Here is a 22,390-nt window from a genome sequence, read left to right as displayed (position 1 = left end):
CTGCAATATCACAGCACTCACAATTCCTGCAATATTTCAAGTCACAATTCTTGCAATATTCCAACAGTCACAATTCCTGCAATATCACAGCAGTCACAATTCCTGCAATATTACAACAGTCACAATTCCTGTAATATCACAACAGTCACAATTCCTGCAATATTACAACAGTCACAATTCCTGCAATATCACAACACTCACAATTCCTGCAATATCACAACACTCACAATTCCTGCAATATCACAGCAGTCACAATTCCTGCAATATTACAACAGTCACAATTCCTGCAATATTACAACAGTCACAATTCCTGCAATATCACAACAGTCACAATTCCTGTAATATCACAACAGTCACAATTCCTGCAATATTACAACAGTCACAATTCCTGCAATATCACAACACTCACAATTCCTGCAATATTACAAGTCACAATTCTTGCAATATTACAAGTCACAATTCTTGCAATATTCCAACAGTCACAATTCCTGCAATATCACAGCAGCCACAATTCCTGCAATATTACAACAGTCACAATTCCTGTAATATCACATCACTCGCAATTCCTGCAATATTACAACAGTCACAATTCCTGCAATATCACAACAGTCACAATTCCTGCAATATCACAACAGTGATAGGGGCAGCACGGTAGCATTGTGGATCGCACAATTGCTTCACAGCTCCAATGTCCCAGATTCGATTCCTGGCCAAGGTCACTGTCTGTGCGGAGTCTGCACATTCTCCCCGTGTGTGCGTGGGTTTCCTCCGGGTGCTCCGGTTTCCTCCCACAGCCCAAAGACGTGCGGTTTAGGTGGACTGGCCATGCTAAATTGCCCATAGTGTCCAAAACTGCCCTTAGTGTTGGGTGGGGTTACTGGGTAATGGGGATAGGGTGGAGGTGTGGACCTTGGGTAGGGTGCTCTTTCCAAGAGCCGGTGCAGACTCGATGGGCCGAATGGCCTCCTTCTGCACTGTAAATTCTATGATTCTATGAGAGCCTCCACGAGCCTCTGTCCGCTCAGGCTTCTTGCTGTGATACTCAGTATTGTCCACCAAACCCTGAGCATTTGGTGTTCTGGGATTTACATTGAGAACAAGGAGTAGCTGCAGCTCGAACTCACTGGTCCCAAGTACAGAACATTCAATTGTTTACTTTGTGGTCAATGGTTGTGATTGAAACATTACAAAAACATAATAGTATGTGCTATTCAGTGGAAATAATTCTAAGTCCGCTTCCGGGCACGTTTGGCTGGGTGTTTCTCAGTGGCTGCAGTGCCGAGATTGACCCGCTATTCATCGGCACTTTGCGTTTTTTTTTGGGGGCCTGGGGGAGTTTTTCCCCGTGGAGGCCACACTTAGGCACTTGCCTGCATTAGCAGGACCGGCTCCCCGCAGATCGCGGCACCAATTTGAATAGCTGCCCCAATCTCTACACCCCAACCCCCCCCTTTCAGACTCCTCCCCCATCACCCAACCACCTCCTTTTGTCCCTCGGAGCCCCCGCTCTCGTGGGCAAAGCCCCCCAGGGCCCGGCCACTGGCAGTGCCAACCTGGCAACTGGACACATTGGCACTGCCAAGGTATCTGGGTGGCATTGTCATGGTGCCAGGCTGATAGTGCCAAGGTGTCCAGATACCAGGGGGAATTCCAGGGTACTACCATGCCCTGCCCCGACCACCCAGGGGTCTGTAATGGCCCGGGAGGCGCCATCACCCCATGTCCACATTCATGGAAACCCGTGTTAAACAGCGCCTAATTGAGGTCTCGTGGGGGCGGCCGTTGACTCTCGGGCGCTGGGTGAATACCACACCGGGTATTTAAAGGCGCCTAATGCATTTTGCCATTAGGTGGCAGCCAATTGAGTAGATAGGGGCTACGGTCCCTATGAACGAATCACACAGAGGACCAGCAGTTCAGCACCCTCAGTAGCGCCACCGGGAGTGGTGGCCATTGCTGGGACTGCTGTTGGAGGTTGGAAGTGCTCCTTTGAATGCACCAACAGGAAGGACAAGGGCATGGTAGTACCAACACCTGTACCTTCGTCTCCAAGTCACTCACCATCCTGACTTGGAAATGTATCGGTGTCCTTTCACTGTCACTGGGTCAAATTCCTGGAACTCCCTCCCTTACAGCACTCTGGCTGGACCTACACCGCATGGACTGCAGCAGCTCCGGAAGGTGGCTCACCACCACCTTCTCCACGGAAATTACGGATGGGCAATAAAAATGGTGGCCTACTAGCCCGGAGCTGGGGCTCGTTCTTCACCATGTCGGCAATCTTGCAAATGGATTTGGAGCCCAATCTCCGAGAACCGTATCTTGAATGTCAGAACTATTGGAGCTGGGGAGGGGGGGGGGACACTAATAAAAAAAAACAATGGCTGTGCGCCCTCCAAGAAGGTTCGGTGGGTTTGGGTAGGGAGGACACTGCAGCCAGGGTCCCCTCAATGGGGCAAAGAATGCCCCCCCCCCCCCCACCTGCTCGGAGGCCACCAGGTTTCACTGGACAATCTCGCCACGGACAGAGGGTCACTCAGCCGCTGGCAAAATGTCAGCGGAGGCAGCTTTGCGCCTTTATCCGGTTCCATCAGGCAGCGAGCGGGCGGGCGGGCGAGCGGGCGAGCGGGCGGGCGAGCGGGCAGCCAATCTGCCACTTTCATCACTGCCGGCAAACTGACCTGATGACGGCAGAATGCCGAATACAGCAACTGTCCAAATCTCAGCCCACCGCCAAAGTGCCAGTAAATCCCAACCCTCCCTGGTCAGTAGCACAACGAGATACAACCATTTTATATTTATAAAGCATCTTTAAATTAATAAAGGATCTCCACGGACTTCCGGGTGCGGCGATGACCAGCTGAGTCGCACGTTTCGGCAGCTCCCGGTGAAACGGACTTTTGGGCTCTTGATAGGAGCCCCAACGGCAATTTTGACGGCTAAAAACACTGTGCGGTAAACCAGAAGGGAATCCCCCCTGGATACGGATGAAAAAAGGAGGAGAAAGTGGCCGGATTGCAGTGGATCCTTTAGAACAGCGGCAAGGAAGGCAAGCAAAAACCAAGATGGCGTCGGAAGGTGGCAGTTTAACATGGGGCCCTGAACAACAAGAGTTCTTGAAATGCTGTGTGGAAGAGCTCAAAAAGGAAATGAAGAAAGAGCTGTTGGCCCCGATACTACAGGCGATCGAAGGGCTAAAGGAGGAACAAAAGACCCAGGAGCGGGAGCTTCGGGTCGTGAAGGCAAAGGCAGCCGAGAATGAGGACGACATACAGGGCCTGGTGGTGAAGACGGAGACGCATGAGGCACATCAGAAACGATGTGTGGAAAGGTTGGAGGCACTGGAGAACAACGCAAGGAGGAACAACCTGAGGATTCTTGGTCTTCCTGAAGGTGCGGAGGGAGCGGACGTCGGGGCATATGTGAGCACGATGCTGCACTCGTTAATGGGAGCGGAGGCCCCGGCGGGTCCGTTGGAGGTGGAGGGAGCATACCGAGTGATGGCGCGAGGACCGAGAGCAGGAGAAATTCCCAGAGCCATAGTGGTGAGATTCCTTCATTTTAAGGATAGAGAAATGGTCCTTAGATGGGCAAAGAAAACTCGGAGCAGTAAATGGGAGAACGCGGTGATCCGCGTTTATCAAGACTGGAGTGCGGAGGTGGCGAGAAGGAGGGCGAGCTTTAATCGGGCCAAGGCGGTGCTTCATAAAAAGAAGATAAAATTTGGAATGCTGCAACCGGCAAGACTGTGGGTCACATATCGAGGGAGGCACCACTACTTTGAGACGGCGGATGAAGCGTGGACTTTTATTGTGGAAGAAAAACTGGAATGAGCGGGTTATTAAAAAGAACGTTTGAACAAAGTGGTGGGGCGAATGTGGGGGGCGAAGAGGGGGGTTAAAAAGGGGGGAAAGAGGAGTTTTATGTACTAATCCTGCGATGTGGTAACTTTTCTCTCTTCCACAGGTGGTGATGGGGGGAGGAGGGGAGGTGGAGGAGATGGGGCGTTGGCCATTGGGGGCGGGGCCAAGGGAGAAGCGCGGGCTTGGTTCCCGTGCTATGATAATCATGGCGGGAATACAGAAGCAGGAAGGAGGGGGCGTCGCACGGTGCGAGCCGAGGTCACGGGGGGAAGCCGAGGTCGGCCAGAGTTTGCTGACTTCTGGGAGCAACATGGGGGGAGTAATTACGCTAGCGGGGGATCTAGCGGGGGGGGGGGTGGGAGGCGGGAATTACTGGGTTGCTGCTGCTGGGGAGGGGGGGAGCTGGTATGGGAGGGGATGGGCGGGGGGGCACCGCCTGGGGGAGATACAGCTGCGTGGGAACCGGGTGAGGAGCTGGAAAAAGGGGATGGCTAATCGACAAGGGGGAGGGTTAGGAAGCCCCCCAACCCGGCTGATCACGTGGAACGTGAGAGGGCTGAACGGGCCGATAAAGAGGGCACGGGTACTCGCACACCTTAAGAAACTTAAGGCAGATGTGGTTATGTTACAGGAAACGCACCTGAAACTGATAGACCAGGTTAGGCTACGCAAAGGATGGGTGGGGCAGGTGTTCCATTCGGGGCTAGATGCGAAAAACAGGGGGGTGGCTATATTAGTGGGGAAGCGGGTAATGTTCGAGGCAAAGACTATAGTGGCGGATAACGGGGGCAGATACGTGATGGTGAGTGGCAAACTACAGGGGGAGACGGTGGTTTTGGTAAACGTATATGCCCCGAACTGGGATGATGCCAATTTTATGAGGCGGATGCTAGGACGCATTCCGGACCTAGAGATGGGAAAGCTGATAATGGGGGGAGATTTTAATACGGTGTTGGAACCAGGGCTGGATAGGTCGAAGTCCAGGACTGGAAGGAGGCCGGCAGCAGCCAAGGTACTTAAAGATTTTATGGAGCAGATGGGAGGTGTAGACCCGTGGAGATTTAGCAGACCTAGGAGTAAGGAGTTCTCGTTTTTCTCCTATGTCCATAAAGTCTACTCGCGAATAGACTTTTTTGTGCTGGGAAGGGCGTTGATCCCGAAGGTGAGGGGAACGGAGTATACGGCTATAGCCATTTCGGATCACGCTCCACACTGGGTAGACTTGGAGATAGGGGAGGAAACAGGAGGGCGCCCACCCTGGAGAATGGACATGGGACTAATGGCAGATGAGGGGGTGTGTCTAAGGGTGAGGGGGTGCATTGAAAAGTATTTGGAACTCAATGATAATGGGGAGGTCCAGGTGGGAGTGGTCTGGGAGGCGTTGAAGGCGGTGGTTAGAGGGGAGCTGATATCAATAAGGGCACATAAAGGGAAGCAGGAGAGTAAGGAACGGGAGCGGTTGCTGCAAGAACTTTTGAGGGTGGACAGACAGTATGCGGAAGCACCGGAGGAGGGACTGTACAGGGAAAGTCAAAGGCTACATGTAGAATTTGACTTGCTGACTACGGGCACTGCAGAGGCACAATGGAGGAAGGCACAGGGTGTACAGTACGAATATGGGGAGAAGGCGAGCAGGTTGCTGGCACACCAATTGAGGAAAAGGGGAGCAGCGAGGGAAATAGGGGGAGTGAGGGATGAGGAAGGAGAGATGGAGCGGGGAGCGGAGAGAGTGAATGGAGTGTTCAAGACATTTTATAAAAAATTATATGAAGCTCAACCCCCGGATGGGAGGGAGAGAATGATGGGCTTCTTGGATCGGCTGGAATTTCCCAAGGTGAAAGAGCAGGAAAGGGTGGGACTGGGAACACAGATCGAGGTAGAAGAAGTGGTGAAAGGAATTAGGAGCATGCAAGCGGGAAAGGCCCCGGGACCGGATGGATTCCCAGTCGAATTCTATAGAAAATATGTGGACTTGCTCGCCCCGGTACTGACGAGGACCTTTAATGAGGCAAAGGAAAGGGGACAACTGCCCCCGACTATGTCTGAAGCAACGATATCGCTTCTCTTAAAGAAGGAAAAGGACCCGCTACAATGCGGGTCCTATAGACCTATTTCCCTCCTAAATGTAGATGCCAAGATCCTGGCCAAGGTAATGGCAATGAGAATAGAGGAATGTGTCCCGGGGGTGGTCCACGAGGACCAAACTGGGTTTGTGAAGGGGAGACAGCTGAACACGAATATACGGAGGCTGTTAGGGGTAATGATGATGGCCCCACCAGAGGGGGAAACGGAGATAGTAGTGGCGATGGATGCCGAGAAAGCATTTGATAGAGTGGAGTGGGATTATTTGTGGGAGGTGTTGAGGAGATTTGGTTTTGGAGAGGGGTATGTTAGATGGGTGCAGCTGTTGTATAGGGCCCCGATGGCGAGCGTGGTCACGAATGGACGGGGATCTGCATATTTTCGGCTCCATAGAGGGACAAGGCAGGGATGCCCTCTGTCCCCATTATTGTTTGCACTGGCGATTGAGCCCCTGGCGATAGCGTTGAGGGGTTCCAAGAAGTGGAGGGGAGTACTTAGAGGAGGAGAAGAACACCGGGTATCTTTGTATGCGGACGATTTGCTACTATACGTGGCAGACCCGGCGGAGGGGATGCCAGAAATAATGCGGATACTTGGGGAGTTTGGGGATTTTTCAGGGTATAAATTGAACATGGGGAAAAGTGAGTTGTTTGTGGTGCATCCAGGGGAGCAGAGTAGAGAAATAGAGGACCTACCATTGAGGAAGGTAACAAGGGACTTTCGTTACCTGGGGATCCAGATAGCCAAGAATTGGGGCACATTGCATAGGTTAAATTTAACGCGGTTGGTGGAACAAATGGAGGAGGATTTCAAGAGATGGGATATGGTATCCCTGTCACTGGCAGGGAGGGTGCAGGCGGTTAAGATGGTGGTCCTCCCGAGATTCCTCTTTGTGTTTCAGTGCCTCCCGGTGGTGATCACGAAGGCTTTTTTAAAAAGGATTGAAAAGAGCATCATGGGTTTTGTGTGGGCCGGGAAGACCCCGAGAGTGAGGAAGGGATTCTTACAGCGTAGCAGGGATAGGGGGGGGCTGGCACTACCGAGCCTAAGTGAGTATTATTGGGCCGCTAATATTTCAATGGTGAGTAAGTGGATGGGAGAGGAGGAGGGAGCGGCGTGGAAGAGATTAGAGAGGGCGTCCTGTAGGGGGACTAGCCTACAGGCTATGGTGACAGCCCCATTGCCGTTCTCACCGAGGAACTACACCACAAGCCCTGTGGTGGTGGCTACACTGAAGATTTGGGGACAGTGGAGACGGCATAGGGGAAAGACTGGAGCCTTGGGGGGGTCCCCGATAAGAAACAACCATAGGTTTGCCCTGGGGGGAATGGATGGGGGATATGGAATGTGGCAAAGAGCAGGAATAACGCAACTGAAAGATCTGTTTGTGGATGGGAAGTTCGCGAGTCTGGGAGCGCTGACCGAGAAATATGGGTTGCCCCAAGGGAATGCATTCAGGTATATGCAACTGAGGGCTTTTGCGAGGCAACAGGTGAGGGAATTCCCGCAGCTCCCGACACAAGAGGTGCAGGACAGAGTGATCTCAAAGACATGGGTGGGGGATGGTAAGGTGTCAGATATATATAGGGAAATGAGGGACGAAGGGGAGACTATGGTAGATGAACTAAAAGGGAAATGGGAAGAAGAGCTGGGGGAGGAGATCGAGGAGGGGCTGTGGGCAGATGCCCTAAGCAGGGTAAACTCGTCGTCCTCGTGTGCCAGGCTAAGCCTGATTCAGTTTAAGGTATTACACAGGGCGCATATGACTGGAGCACGGCTCAGTAAATTTTTTGAGGTGGAGGATAGGTGTGCGAGGTGCTCGAGAAGCCCAGCGAATCATATCCATATGTTTTGGTCATGCCCGGCACTACAGGGGTTTTGGATGGGGGTGACAAAGGTGCTTTCAAAAGTAGTGGGGGTCCGGGTTGAACCAAGCTGGGGGTTGGCTATATTTGGGGTTGCACAAGAGCCGGGAGTGCAGGAGGCGAGAGAGGCTGGTGTTTTGGCCTTTGCGTCCCTAGTAGCCCGGCGCAGGATATTGTTAATGTGGAAAGAAGCCAAGCCCCCGGGGGTGGAGACCTGGATAAATGACATGGCAGGGTTTATAAAGCTAGAGCGGATTAAGTTTGTTCTAAGGGGGTCGGCTCAAGGGTTCACCAGGCGGTGGCAACCGTTCGTCGAATACCTCGCAGAAAGATAGATGGAATGGAAAAATGAAGGCAGCAGCAGCAGCCCAGGATCGGGGGGGGGAGGAACCAGAAGGACTCTCAGGGTTGTTAATATATACTGTATAATATGTATAGGTCGTTGCGACAGATAATTATATATTGGACTGTTAAATTATATTTTTGGAGAGTGTTACTTGTGATAAGGCAGTTGCCAATTAGGGTTGGTTTTCATTTTTGTTATTTATTATTTATTCATTTTTTGTTTATAAAATAGGTCATTGTTATTTGTGTTGTTATAATATTGTGTAAAGGATGCACAATGTACTGTGTTGGTTGACCAAAAATCTTCAATAAAATATTTATTAAAAAAAAATAAAGGATCTCCACACAGTCAAATCCGACACTGAACCACATGAAGAAATATTTGGCCAAAGAGTTTTAAAAAGTGCCTTCCAGGAGGAAAAGCCAGATAAAGAGGTTGGAGAGGGTTAATTCCGGAGCTCGGGGCACAGGCAGCTGACGGTATAGCCATCAATGTTGGAGCAATTGTAACTGGGAATGGGCAAAGTGCAGATATGTCAGAGGGTGGTGGGATTGGAGGAGATCACAGAGATAGGGAGGGGCGAGGTCATGGAGAGATTTAAAAAGGAGAATTTCAAGGCCAAGATGTTGCTTGACCAAGAGCCAATGTGGGTCAGAGGGTATAGGGGTGACTGGCGAAGGGGACTTGGCGCGAGTTAAAACACGGGTGGCAGAATTTTGGATGACTTCAAGTTTAGGGAGGGGAGAATGAGGGAGACGAGACGAGAGTGCTTTGGATTATTTCAGTCTAATGGTAAGAAAGGTATGGATGAGGGTTTTAGCAGCGGAAGAGCTGAGACAGGGACAAGGTTTTGCAATGTTATGGAGGTGGAGTTGGCGCACCATGAGGTTGGAAGTTCTTCTCTGAAATGTGACACCAAGTTAAGAACAATCTGGCTTCATCTCAGACTGTTACCTGGTGGAGGGATGGAGTCGGTAGTTAGGGAATAGAGTTTGGAGCGCGGAGCAAAAACAACAGCATTGGTCTTCCCAATACGTCACTGGAGGGATGTTCGGCTCGTCCAGTACTGGATGTCGGACAAGCAATCTGATAAGTTAGTACCAGTGAAGGAGTTGAGAGGGGCGGCGGCGAGGCAGAGCTGGGGGTCATCAGTGTACATGTGAAAATGATCACACCATTAAAAAAAAAAGACAAATCAAAATGACAGATGCACGGATTCCGAGGAAGATTTTCCAAAGATTTCAGGAATGTGAGATGACTGATGTGATGGGGTGTGGGGAAGGTGGTCATGGGAAAATTGTGTGACGCTGAACTTCCCCATTCGCCCCTCAGTGGGGTCACGGGAAAGGGGTTTTGGAAAGTGTTCAGCTGCGTTTAATATCTCCCATGCTGCTCCTCGTTCTTCTCAGCCCGTGACTGCTGTGAAACACACGCTCAGTTTAATCAACGACATCTTTCACCTCCAGTCAATACCACCACTGAAACAGATCTTTCTTATTTCAGTAATGTTTATATAGTCATTGTTTCGCTCCCCATTCTTTAAATCCCTCGCGGCCCAGACTGTGTGGGCAGCTAACTGCCTCTGATTGTATCACAGGGTCATGACCAGAACAGTAAAAAAAACAGTTTTATTGCAAGACGTTAGTGACTGTTTTTGGCCAGCAAACCTTTCCCATTGGTCAGGGAAAGATAAATAAAAATCTGCACATGAACATCATCAGCACTCATTGACTGATTCACTACATCTGGCAGAACCCATAAAACATGGCAATCTCCAACCTGATTGTACCTCCTAGATTTCAGTGGCAACCCTTGGGTGTTTACCAATTACCTGTCCACCAGCGGCAGGATCATGCCTCGGCAACCGTAACCAACTGGGCCTTGCTACCATGCCGCTGGGTGAAGTGTGCAGAAGACGGTTGATTGAGGTCTACTGGCAACCAAGGACATGTAGGGACTGGACATCTTGTGATGGGGGGAGGGTTTGGGGAGCTCTATCTAACCTTTCCTTTTATAAAAGGTTTTTCAAATAGCGTGGCCCAGCACATCCACCTACCCTGCACATTTTTTGGGGGTTGTGGGGGTGAGACCCACGCAGACACGGGGAGAATGTGCAAACTCCACACGGACAGTGACCCGGGGCCGGGATCGAACCCGGGTCCTCGGCACTGTCTAACCATGCCTCCCCGAACCTGTGGTCCGCGCTTGCTCCTCCTGGTTCAAATAAAAAATTCACCTGGAACGGCCTCTTCCTATCCTCTTTGGATGAAAGTTAACTTGGCAGCATTGTCTGGGTTGCCAGGCCCAGGCTGGAAGTTGTGTTGTGGGCCCAGTGATTTTACCAGGCAGAAATCTGCATATTTAAGGAAGGATGCAGGTGAATCACACCCACTTCGATCCGGTGGCTACCGATGTTTAGTTTGATTGTTGGTCAAACTACCAGCCCAAAGGCCCTGCATCCTTCTTTAAATATTCAGATTTCGGCCTGATAAAACCACCAGGGCTGACAGCACAGCTTCACTTGACTAATTTCAATTCCCGACTTATTGGGCGGGATTCTCTGACACCCCGCCGGGTCGGAGAATCGCCGAGGGTCGGCGTGAATCCCCGCCCTCCAAATTCCCCCGCTCCCCCCAAAAATCGGCCCGGTGTGAGTCACGCCGCCCGCCTCGGAGAATGGCAGGGTCCGGCGCGACTCAATGGGCTCCGGGTCTGACCGAAATCTCCGGCCCGCGATGGCCCGAAGTCCCGCCCGTTCTTTGCCTGTCCCGCCAGCGTAAATTAGGGTAGGTCCCTTACCGGGGGGACCTGGCGGCGCAGGCGGGCTCCGGGGGGGTCGGGGGGGATCTGGCCCCGGGAGGTGCCCCCACGGTGGCCTGGCCGGCGATCGGGGCCCACCGATCCGCGGGCGGGCCTGTGCCGTGGGGGCACTCTATCCTTCCGCACCGGCGGCTGTACGGTTCCGCCATTCCCGGTGCGGAAGCGAAGCCCTCTGCGCATGCGCGGGGACGACGCCTGCACGCGCTGGTGCTCCCGCGCATGCGGCGGCTCGAGCCGGCCGGCGGAGGCCCTTTGGCGGCGGTTGCCGTGGCACCCAGCTCCTTTCCCGCCAGCCGGCGCAAACTACTCCGGGGCGGGCCTAGCCCCCGAAGGTGCGGAGGATTCCACACCTTTGGGGCTGCTCTGCGCCGGAGTGGTTCCCGCCACTCCGTCCTGCCGGGACCCCCCCCCCCACTCCGTCCTGCCGGGGGACCCCCCCCCCCCCACTCCGTCCTGCCGTGAATGCCGTCGCATTTCATGACGGCGCGAAGAGGGCCCGGGCACAACCTATTCTGCTACGGCGCTGGAGCGGTTCACGCCGCTCCAGCGTCCTTACGCGGCGCCAAATGGGCGCCACGCCAACCCGCGCATGCGTAGTTGGGCCCATCCTGCGCATGCGCGGGGAACTTCATACGTACGCCGGCCCCTCACCAACATGGAGCCGGTGTCCTGGGCCCGCGCGCGGAAGGAGGTAGGCCCGGGGAGGGGGGAGAGGCCGGCCCGCTGATCGGTGGGCCCCGATCGTGGGCCAGACCCCATCGGAGGCCACCCCGGTGAAGGAGCCCCCCTCTCCCCCCCACAGGCCGCCCCCCCAGCGTCCCCGCAGAGTTCCCGCTGGCAGCGACCAGGGTGGACGGCACCGGCGGGAACCTTTCGTGTCGTAGCGGCCGCTCGGCCCCTCCGGCCGGAGAATCGGCGCTCGCCGGTTCTCCGAGCGGCCCGGTGCGAATCACGCGCCGCTGGTTTCCGGGGGGGTGGGGGGGAGAATCGCGTGCTGGGGTCGGGGCAGCGTGGTGCGATTCGCACGGCGCCCCGGCGATTCTCCCACCCGATGGGGGGGGGGGGATAGCGCCCCACATATTTCGGGACTGTGGAAGGACACAAATGTGTGAAGAGTGGATCCTCCGTCTTGTGAGATAATAAAATAAACCTGAAACAAAACTCGCAGGATAAAGGGTCAAAGTTTGTGCATAAGCTTATATCAGAGCCCTATAAGGATTTATTTGTCCAGGTTAGCAGCTGGAATTGAGGCCAGGTCTCGGTCTCAGTTTGCTGGAATGGGAAGATGGTCGGGCTGGTATTCGCGCCGAGCAACTTCACAAGGGTTTGCGTTTCAGCATCAAAGAGTCACGGAGAAAGAGTAGACGGTTTATAAAGCAAGATACCGACGCCAGCACAAAGCTTAACAGGGCAGCAGAACGCAATTCAAAATTCTCACACACGGTAGCTGCCGAAACTCTGACCCTTTTACGGAAATAAACGTTCATCCTCCAGCAACAGATGTGAGAAATGGAAACTTGCCCGGCAATACACTAAAGTGATTTAAAAAGTGTGTTGTTTGAGATGCCCAGAGCCTAACGAGGTATCGCCAAGAGCTTAAACTGCTTCGATCTTTCAATCTCAGCAGGCACCCTAACACTCTGTAAAATCATAAATTCAAAGATGCAGTAGTGGACTTTTCCTGTTGGTGTTTGACAAGCATCAGCAGTTGCAGCAAATTAAAGTTTGAGTGCTCAACAAGTCACTGTTTCAGGTTAGTCTGTGAACCAGTTCCCTGCTTTGTAGCGGATTGTTATGACATTAATGTAAAGCTTTAGATATTAATGACAAACTCCAACTTATCCTCTGCACCCCCCTCCTCGCAGACCGGGCAAGAGCAGAATTTGCTGCGCTCAACAATTGCAGAACAAATGCTTCCCTGCTGGATCCATTAAGCTGCTCGAATTAATTGATGCAGCTGAACAATGCGACAGGGCAGGTATGTTCACTGCCATTCCCTTTGACCGCAGCAACCAGAGCGTTAGTGAATCGAGAAGTGGACCGCATGCCTTTCGCTCAATAGGTTAAAGCAACAAAATCAAAACCGGGATCAGGGAGGGAAAAACAAAACTGCAAACTGCAAAATCTAGCTAATCCATGCTGAATAAACGGTGCTGTGGGGCTGCACAGAGACAGTGCAATTGAGGATTTAGTGAAGGGTGTGCCTAACTGTTCAGATGTAGTTTTGTGATCTTTCACCATTATGCTCCGATGGTTCTGCAGTTCCTGACCACATAAAGCACTCCACTGTTCCACTGATACGCTCAATGCTACTTATGCACAGCAGTTAACTTTTGATTTTAACAATCCCAATATCTCCAGTAGAGGGATATTCTCCTGTGCCATTTTTTAATGAATCACTCACATCAGAGCACGTTGCAAATTCTGCATTCCAGGCATACACAAACTTTAATGTTCTTACCTGCAGTATGTACGCAGCCAATTCAAAAATAGCCTCAGTGTCAACTTCAATCAGCTCCTGTGAGAGAAATTAACAAGCAAAGTTAAAATTCTAGGAGTGAAATGGAAAGAGCAGCTTCCCTGTTACACTTTGCTGCTTTTTAAATGGAGCAGTTTCCACAGACCCTCCCCCTTTCCCGTCTGCCTTGCTTGAAAGAAACTTTTCATTCGGAATAAAAGAGGCTCAGCTGTGAAAACCGATAGCAGTGTAGCAACTGATGCGTGGCGTTGAGTGAAACGCTACCTCGTTTCAGAGGGGCTCCTTTTCACTCAGTCTGTTCAAAATCTGTGGATCAAAAGACGGCTCCCGGATTCCAAGGGCTTCAGGGGCTTGTCCCACAAACTTTGCCAGCCCACAGCTTGAGGCCCCACAGAGTCACCCTCACTCCTCCAAGGGAGTGTTCCGCCTGTGGAAGGGCAGGCTGCAATTCCCGAGCCCCTCATGTGGGTGTTTTGTGGCTAGAGCTCTAATTCCGGGATGTAGGAACACAGGCCCCGCCCCACAGCCCACCCTGCAGCACCGGCCTCACAGCAATACTTTAGAGACAAGTCAACTTTTTTCTTAATTTCTTAACTTCCTTCTTTTTGCTTTGTATTTCTGGTCAGCCGGCTGCACACGAGATGCCAGTGTTCTGGGCTGAAGCAATATCCATAAGGTTCCCACGTGCTCTGACCAAGCAGGGTCATTCACCTCTCACTGACCCACAACTTCCCCAATGCTGGCCCTGCCGTTAACACAGGGCGAGGTATAAAGGACAAGGAAAAGGATTGTTCTTTCATCGTTCTGATTTAATTAACAACCACTCCAGACGCGTTTCCCTTTAAACAGAGAAGCTTGGCGGGGCAGTGGGTCAGCCTTTCTGGACAGACCAGACCAGACCAAAGGTGTGTGACTGGAAAGACTCTAGCACCCGAACCACTAACTGAAGGAAAAACCCACCAGAGGACAGTGAACGGAAGGCTTGTTTTTCTTCCTTGTGATAATCATTGGATTGGTCAGTTGATGGGATGACAAAGGTTATTAACGGGCAGCACGGTGATGCGGTAGTTAGCACTGATGCCTCACGGCGCCGAGGTCCCAGGTTCGATCCCGGCTCTGGGTCACTATCCGTGTGGAGTTTGCACATTCTCCCCCGTGTCTACGTGGGTCTCACCCCCACAACCCAAAGATGTGCAGGGTAGGTGGATTCACCGTATCTTTTTATTAAAACAGTAAAAAATATACACAAGGCCAAACGGTACAAACACTAATTTTGTATTGGAGAAACAGGGTACCCTCCCCTCAGTACCAACGTACGGGGAGGGGGCTGTGTGGATACTCTGTTTATTGAAACAGTTCACAGCACGTGCTAAATTGCCCCTTAATTGGAAAAAATGAATCGGGTACGCTATAAATTTATATTAAAAAAAAGATAAAGGTTATTAAACACTTCCTGCTGTTGCCGAATTGTTTAGTTCAGCAACGTTACCAAAATAACCAACCACACTTTGACCTGCATTGTCGCTTGTGTCAGCAAATCTGCGACAGAAAACAATATCCTTTATCTGTCTGTTAGCTTTCCGATTTCTGACAGAGGTAACGCACTGGCAAATTATGAGCGTTTAACATGGAGCGTGCAAACGCCATCGCCGCAGGAAGATGAGGCACAGCCATAGCAGTAACATCACTCATTTGTTTATAAATCGCATCCAGTGTAGGAAAGGGTCCCCAAGGCGATTCGCAGGAGCTGCCAACTCCCCAGGGGAAAAAGTCGTTCTCGGCACTGTCTCCGGTAACACAGCAGTGCTGTTGCTGCTTTGCCAGCTTTTGCTGCCGAAGGCTGTGTGATCACTCCTCAGGGTGGCTATTCAGCCTTGAGGGAAAGACTCGCAGTAGTTCCAAACACGGCATGACGGTCAAATGCTTGCATGTGTAGGTGGACAACTGGGCTCCCCTTTCTGGAATATCCAATTGCCTCTGCCACTGAGCCGTTAACGGGATGAGCTGAGAGGGACGGGACGGGACGGGGACGGGGGCGGGGGGGGGGATTCAAAGCCGCAAACTCCCACTCCACCTCATGCTGCGTCCAGCCAGGAGAGTAAACAGAGTCAATTTTCAAACTCTCTTCTTCCCAGCCTTGTTAACTGGGAGTATAGCTGGGAGATTGGGCTATAACATGATAGTGCCCAAGCTGTGACCCACATTCCTGTCCCATGAGACGTCATGTCAGAGTTGTATCAATATTTGCAAAAGCATCCTTCAAACAGAAGTTTGGAAAGTTTCAAAAGTTCCTAAGCACTCTACTGGATATGGTTGGTAAATGATTTAAACCCTGTTTTCAATCATTTTAATAATCAGCAAGAAGCTGAGGGGGGAAGTTATCTTATGAACAACATTAATGTTTAACTGCATGGGTTTTTGCAGGCTGAAAGCAGAGTCCTGTCAGTATCTGTACACAGACTTCACTCTCCTGGCTGGAGAATGATGCAACTCATGTCAGCCAAGTGACCTCACTGAGTACCAACTCAGCTCATTCACTTCTTTAAAAAAGGGAACGGTTTCATTTGTCGGGGATGAACAAGCAGAAACTTGCAATTTTAAGTCAAAGTTCCGTAGTGTCAATCGCTCTTGTTCTCAGTCTATTTTACTGAATTGTTGGGATTACTCTGTGAAGGGCAGAATAAACGTTTCCTGCCCCGGGAAACAAAGCATGAAAATTGCTTCGGTCAGACTGAAAAATCAGCGTTAGCACATCACGGAATCGTGCAGCAGAGAGAGTGGCCATTTGGCCCAGCGAGTCTGTACTGGAACCCTTCCAAAGTTTGGCGTAACATTATAATTGAATTTATACTGGGTGGATCAGCATTTATGACATCAGATTCTGTTCGAAAAGTCAAACCAAACCAAGGGGGTGTTCACAAATCCATCTTCAAACTTACACCAAACAACCAGGGGGATGTTCTCAGGCTACTGGTTGCAGGTCAGGCATAGTAATGGTTAAACAAAGAACTAATGTCCCGCTACAGGTGGAGGGCATGTGCCAGAACTGAGAATGTGAAGCATCAGCACTTACTAAACTTACAACCTCTCTCACCCTGAAGGACACGGGCAGCAGACGCATGGGGGACCCCACCACCTGGAGGCTCCCCTCCGAGTCACTCACCATCCTGGCTTGGAAATATATCGGCCGTTCCTTCACTGTCGCTGGGTCGCGATCCTGGAACTCCCTCCCTAACAGCACTGTGGGTGTACCTACACCACATGGACTGCAGCGGTTCAAGAGGGCGGCTCACCCCCACCTTCTCAGGGGCAATTAGGGATGGGCAGTGAAAGCTGTCCAGGTCAGTGATGCCCACACCCCATCAGTGAATTAAAGAGAAACATGGTGAGCCCCACTTCCTGTCCTTTCCTCCACAGTCCCAGAAACTTTACACATTTTATCCAAGTGCCTTTTGAAATTTACTAATGAACCTGCTTCACTTTCACGTGTGGCCTAGGCCAAACCTACTCGCTGCACAAAATAAATTCTCCTCACCCTCCCTCTGGCTCTTTTGGCAACTATCTCAAATCAGAGTCCTCTGCTGAACAGTCCTGCCAGAGGGACATTGCTCCCTCTATATAGCATTGAAACCCCTCAATTTGGAACACCACCATTAAATCTCTCCTTAAGCCTCTCTGCTTTAAGGAGAACGACCTCTGCCTCTCCATATGAGCGAAGTTACCCAACCCGGTTTTATGAATCTCTGCACCCGCCCAGTCAATCGGGTGACCCCAGCTTTTGATCATCATTCTCAAGGGATCTTTGGCAAAGGCGGTCGCTGCGCCATCTCGCACGTTTGCAGCGTGGACAGGGCTGGAACAGGGTGCAACATCTGGAGGTTCTTGGCATGTGTGTCTCTGGGAGGAAACTACATCTGTTTCAGCGGGACAAGCAAAACTCAATTCTGGCTCTGGGATTACACAGGAAGTTTCCATCAATTTTCTCAGAGGCTCCTCCTTCTCTGGCTGTTATTTCAGAGTGATTAAAAATAAATCCTAGCTTATGTTTACCAGTGCTAGAAAATACAGCTGTGTCCAACATTTAGTAACTCAGAACTCCATGAGATCAAAGACAGCGATAGAGGCTGCATCTGTGATTAAACAACAATGGCGCAAAAAAAAAAGCACCGAGTTTACAATTTCACAAGTCCTGCAATAAGAGATTTCTGCCGACTCTCCCTGTGTCAGCTGCACATCCTAAAGGAATGAATGAAGAAAAGGGCAACCTTGCATTCCCGTAGCAACTTTCAACAACCTAAGGATGTTCCAAAATGCTTTACAGGCAATCAAGTACTTGTGAAATGTGGTCACTGTGGCAATATAGGAAGCACAGTATCCAATTTTTAAAATGATTTTTATAATCAGTACTGGGATGTGGGTGTTGCTGGCTAGGCTAGTGTTTATTGCCCATCTCTAATTGCCCCTGAGAAGGTGGTGAGCTGCCACCTGAACCGCGGCAGTCCATGTGGTGTGGGTACACCCACAGTGCTGTTAGGGAAGGCATTCCAGGATTTTGACCCAGCGATAACGGCCGATATATTTCCAAATCAGGATGGTGTGTGGTTTGGAGGGGAACTCCCAGGTCGTGGTGTTCCCATGAATCTGTTGCCCTTGTCCTTCTAGGCGGCTGAGGTTGTGGGTTTGTAAGGTGCTGGCGAAGGGAGCGTTGGTGAGTTTCCGCGGTGCATCTGGTAGATGGTATATATCGCTGGCAGTGTTTGAGGTGGTGGATGAGTGTCAATCAAGTTTTGTCCTGGATGGCACTGAGCATCTTGAGTGTTGGAGCTGCACTCATTCAGACAAAGCGGAGAGCATTCCATCATCATTTGCCTTGTAGATTGTGGTTAGGCTTTGGAGAGTTTTATGGGCCAGGGTTTAAAAACTCTAAAGTGTATTATGAAGTTCACCGGACCTATAACTTTTATGTTGAATTTGGCCGGGATGATTACAAAAACCTTCCCTACAGATGTGATTTATCAGTCTTCCCAGACACTTGTATCAAAACAAGCAAGAATTTCTATCAACTACAAACATAGAGTCACCACACAGCTGCAGTAATCTATGTATAACACTTAATGAATCCCCCTTTAACTGTTCCAATTCAATAATAAAATCCAATAAACCAAAAAGCCCTTCTCAAGGATGTGGCCCAGCACACTGTAATCTCACTTGAATGACACTGGTTTCCCCTGAGAGTCTGATCCCGTCACAACCAGCCGATTCAAACGCCTTCCGGAAAGCAAACTATATCTTTTAAGCTACCAGAGATGTTAGCCACAACCAAAGTTTTTTTTTTACTGGAACAGATATTTAAAATGAAAGTCGAGAGAGACACAGGCCAAAACACTTCTTTTCTCTGCCTGAGTCAAAACTGAAACTGAAAAAAACCTCACAGCAACAGCCCAGCTCCACCTACAAAATGACATCACTGAAGCCATGTGATAAGACAAAAACCTTTCTTAAAGGGACACTTCCATGACAAGAGTCAGGAAGTGAATTACTCATTACAGAATTCTCATCCCTGACCTGCGCTTGTAGCTACAACATTTATTTGATAGGTCCAGTTCATTTAAATGATGGCAGGTTCACAGAACATCAAGGGAAGATGTTTAAATTCTCTCTTGTCAGAAATAATTCTGCTCCTATGTATTATGGTCACACTTGTCCAGTGTAAATGTTACTTGCCACTTATCAGCTCAAGCCTGAAAGATGTCCAGGTCTTGCTATGTACCAGCATGAACTGCTTCAGCAGCTGACAAGTTGTGAATGGCATTAAACATTGTGCGAACATCCCCACATCTACCTTCTGAAAGGGGGAAGGTCGTTGTTGAGACAGATCGTTCGTCCTACGACACTATCCTGAGAAACACCTGCAATGATGTCCTGGGACTGTATCGGCACGGTAGCACAGTGGTTAGCAGTGTTGCTTCACAGCGCCAGGGACCCGGGTTCGATTCCCGGCTTGGGTCAGTGTCTGTGCGGAGTCTGCACGTTCTCCCCGTGTCTGCGTGGGTTCCTCCGGGTGCTCCGGTTTCCTCCCACAAGTCCCGAAAGACGTGCTGTTAGGTGAATTGGCCATTCTGAATTCCCCCTCTGTGTACCCCAACAGGCGCCGGAATGAGGCGACTGGGGGGTTTTTACAATAACTCCATTGCAGTGTTTATGTAAGCCTACTTGTGACGCTAATAAGGATAATTATAAAAAGACTTACAATGACCGTTACTATCTTCCCTTGTGCGAGGTATGACTCCAGTGGAGGGTTTTCCCCCTGACTCCCATTGACTGCAATGTTGCTCATGCTCTTTGGCCAACACTGGGTGCAATGCTGCCTTGATGTCAATGTCAGACACTCTCACCTCACCACACAGCAAGATCCCACAAACAGCAACGTGACAATGAATAGATAGTTTGTTTTTATGATGATGTTGATTGAGGGATAAATATTGACCAGGACAGTGAGGATAACTCCTCTGTTCTGCTTCCATCGCTGATGTTGCATTCATCTAACAGGGGAAAAAAACCCGACTCTGGCCCGCTGGGTAAATGCGCCGCCAGCCCCTGGCATGCAGAATTGTAACTCTCGATAAACTAATGACTTCAGGAGAGGAGATCAATTTGAGGAGAAAGTAAGATGTTTGACATGTGGTAAATGACAAATCAAGCAGTACCTGGGGAGTTACAGTTAATCTCTGAATACAGAGGCACACTCTCAGTCAACAAGAAGGACGGCTTTTCTTTTGAAGCACACATGGGAAAAAAGCACTTCATGTAGAATAAACAAGAGGAAGAGGTGGCATTTGATTTCAGCAGCTGCACTGTGGGCTGGTGAAGTGTAACGGAGCACTGTCGTGCTATTTAGATGAAGCATGGTTTGTTGAACAAAGTTCGCTTTGGTCTTCAGGATTCAAACTAATTTATTCACATTTCATAGAATCTCAGAATTCCATCAGTGCAGAAGGAAGCCTTTTGGCCGATTGAATCTGTACTGAGCCTCCGAAAGAGCACCTTACTGAGGCCCCCTCCCCCGTCCTGTTCCTGTGACCCTGCCGAACCTGAACATCTTTTGGACACTACGGGGCAATTAACATGGCCAATCCACCTAACCTGCACATCTTTGGACTGTGGGAGGAAACCGGAGCACCCGGAGGAAACCCACGCAGACACGGGGAGAACGTGCAGACTCCGCACAGACAGTGACCCGAGCCGGGAATCGAACCTGGGACCCTGGCGTTGTGGAGCCACAGTGCTGCCCACTTGTGCTACCCACAACATTCTACACAACTTAGTAATGATTGAGTAATTTATTCGCAGGGTTCAAAGGGAAATGGGTGGAGCTGGGCTGTGGCTCCGTGAGTTTTACTTTCACTTTGAATTTGGACTGGTTTGAACTTTCAACCTGTGCAGTTCAAACCAGGCCAAACTCAAAGCGAAAGTAAAACTCACGGAGCCACAGCCCAGCTCCACCCACACAATGACATCACTGAAGCCCATGTGATAAGACAGAGACATTTCTTAAAGGGACACTCCCATGACATTCCAAATGTCAACTCTGTTTCTCCCCCCACAGAGGCTGCCAGACCTGCTGAGTTCTTCCAGCATTTTCTGTTTTTATCGCTAGTTCTTGATCATTCCGCCAATGGACGCACTTCCTTTCTGTCCACTTTGCCCAGAGCCCTCATGATTTTGAACACTTCTATCAAACCTCCTGTCAATCTTCCCGAGGGGTAGCAATCCCAACACCTTCAACCTATCCCCGTAACTGTAGGGCCTCATCCCTGGAACCATCCAGAAAAATCTAGAACCATTTAAAGTTCCAGTGTCAGCTTGTTGCCTCTCGTCAAGTTGCTTCCGTCTCTGTTTGGGACGTCAAATCCGAGATCAGATGGGCCGGGATATGGGAAAGGCAAGGCGTGGGATCGGAATGAGATGGGGGAAAAGGCAGAGAATGGGATCGTGACCTGGGATTTGGGGCACGCTTTGCTGATGGTGAAATGATTGAAAAGCTCAGTAACTAATCCATTCCCCTCAGCGCACACACACAGGTAAGTGGAGAGAATGGACCTCTCTTTAAGGAATTGATTTAGCCGCAAAATCTCCGGGCGCCCCAGCCACAGGCCATGTATGAACTCAACGGAGTGCGGTCCCCACAATAAATCTGTCCACCCCCACAGCCTGAAATGTATTCAATGGTGGAGATTCCACAATCCTCTGGGGGTGGAGAATTCCAAAGATTCACAATCCTTTGTGTGAAATAGTCTCTCCACATCTGAGGCCCGAATGATCGGCTCCCTATCCTGAGACTGGGCCCCTCACTGCGTTTTAGCTTTATACCAGGGAGGCGGAAACGACTGTCGGCAGCTCCACTTTCCAACACACCATTTTAATTTGAATGATTGAATTACTTCTGCACCTTGAGCAGTGTTCACAGAGAACAATGGATACCTGGGAGTGTTTATCGGATAGTAATCTAATCCAGGAGTTCACGTCCAAAACTCACCATCTACACCCACAAGATTCGTGTGAAATCTCCCTTGGGGATCACTTAAACATGAATTGCTCGTGAACTCGAAGGGGGGAATTTCATTTCTGTTTGGGTCAAAGTTTATTTGATAGTGAGGGTCGATGCAGATGGAATTTTGGCTCAAGAACACTTGCAGATTTTCACTGTAGGCCACTAAAAATAATTGTTCAGGTGCCACCGCGGGTTTTGCAGACGGGAGTTTGCTGTTTATTCGCACACTCGTCCCCCCCCCCCGCCCCCCTTTTCTAGTTTTCTGTCCTCTCCTCATTCTGCAAGACTGTTCAGGGAGTTGCGATAGGCTGACAATGTCTCACCCATGAGGTTTTTCCATGTGCTGGGGACGTGTTGTGCTCGGCACCCACACATGGCCGGGAG

General features: G+C 50.4%; 1 protein-coding gene across 13 annotated transcripts in view; it reads right to left on the bottom strand.

Annotated features, from left to right (window-relative positions):
- frmd4a (FERM domain containing 4A) overlaps positions 1-22,390 on the bottom strand; it is a 796,670-nt gene that overhangs the window by 160,729 nt on the left and 613,551 nt on the right. For all 13 annotated transcript variants that reach the window (XM_072470969.1, XM_072470973.1, XM_072470968.1 and 10 more), the window contains one exon: positions 13,438-13,494. In XM_072470969.1, coding sequence (XP_072327070.1) covers positions 13,438-13,494 — 57 coding nt within the window. The remainder of the gene's footprint in view (positions 1-13,437; positions 13,495-22,390) is intronic.

This window comes from Scyliorhinus torazame, chromosome 13 (genome assembly GCF_047496885.1).
Source record: "Scyliorhinus torazame isolate Kashiwa2021f chromosome 13, sScyTor2.1, whole genome shotgun sequence".
Classification (NCBI taxonomy): domain Eukaryota; kingdom Metazoa; phylum Chordata; class Chondrichthyes; order Carcharhiniformes; family Scyliorhinidae; genus Scyliorhinus; species Scyliorhinus torazame.
Note: the sequence above shows the minus strand (reverse complement) of the source record. Positions and strands in the feature narration are given on the sequence as shown.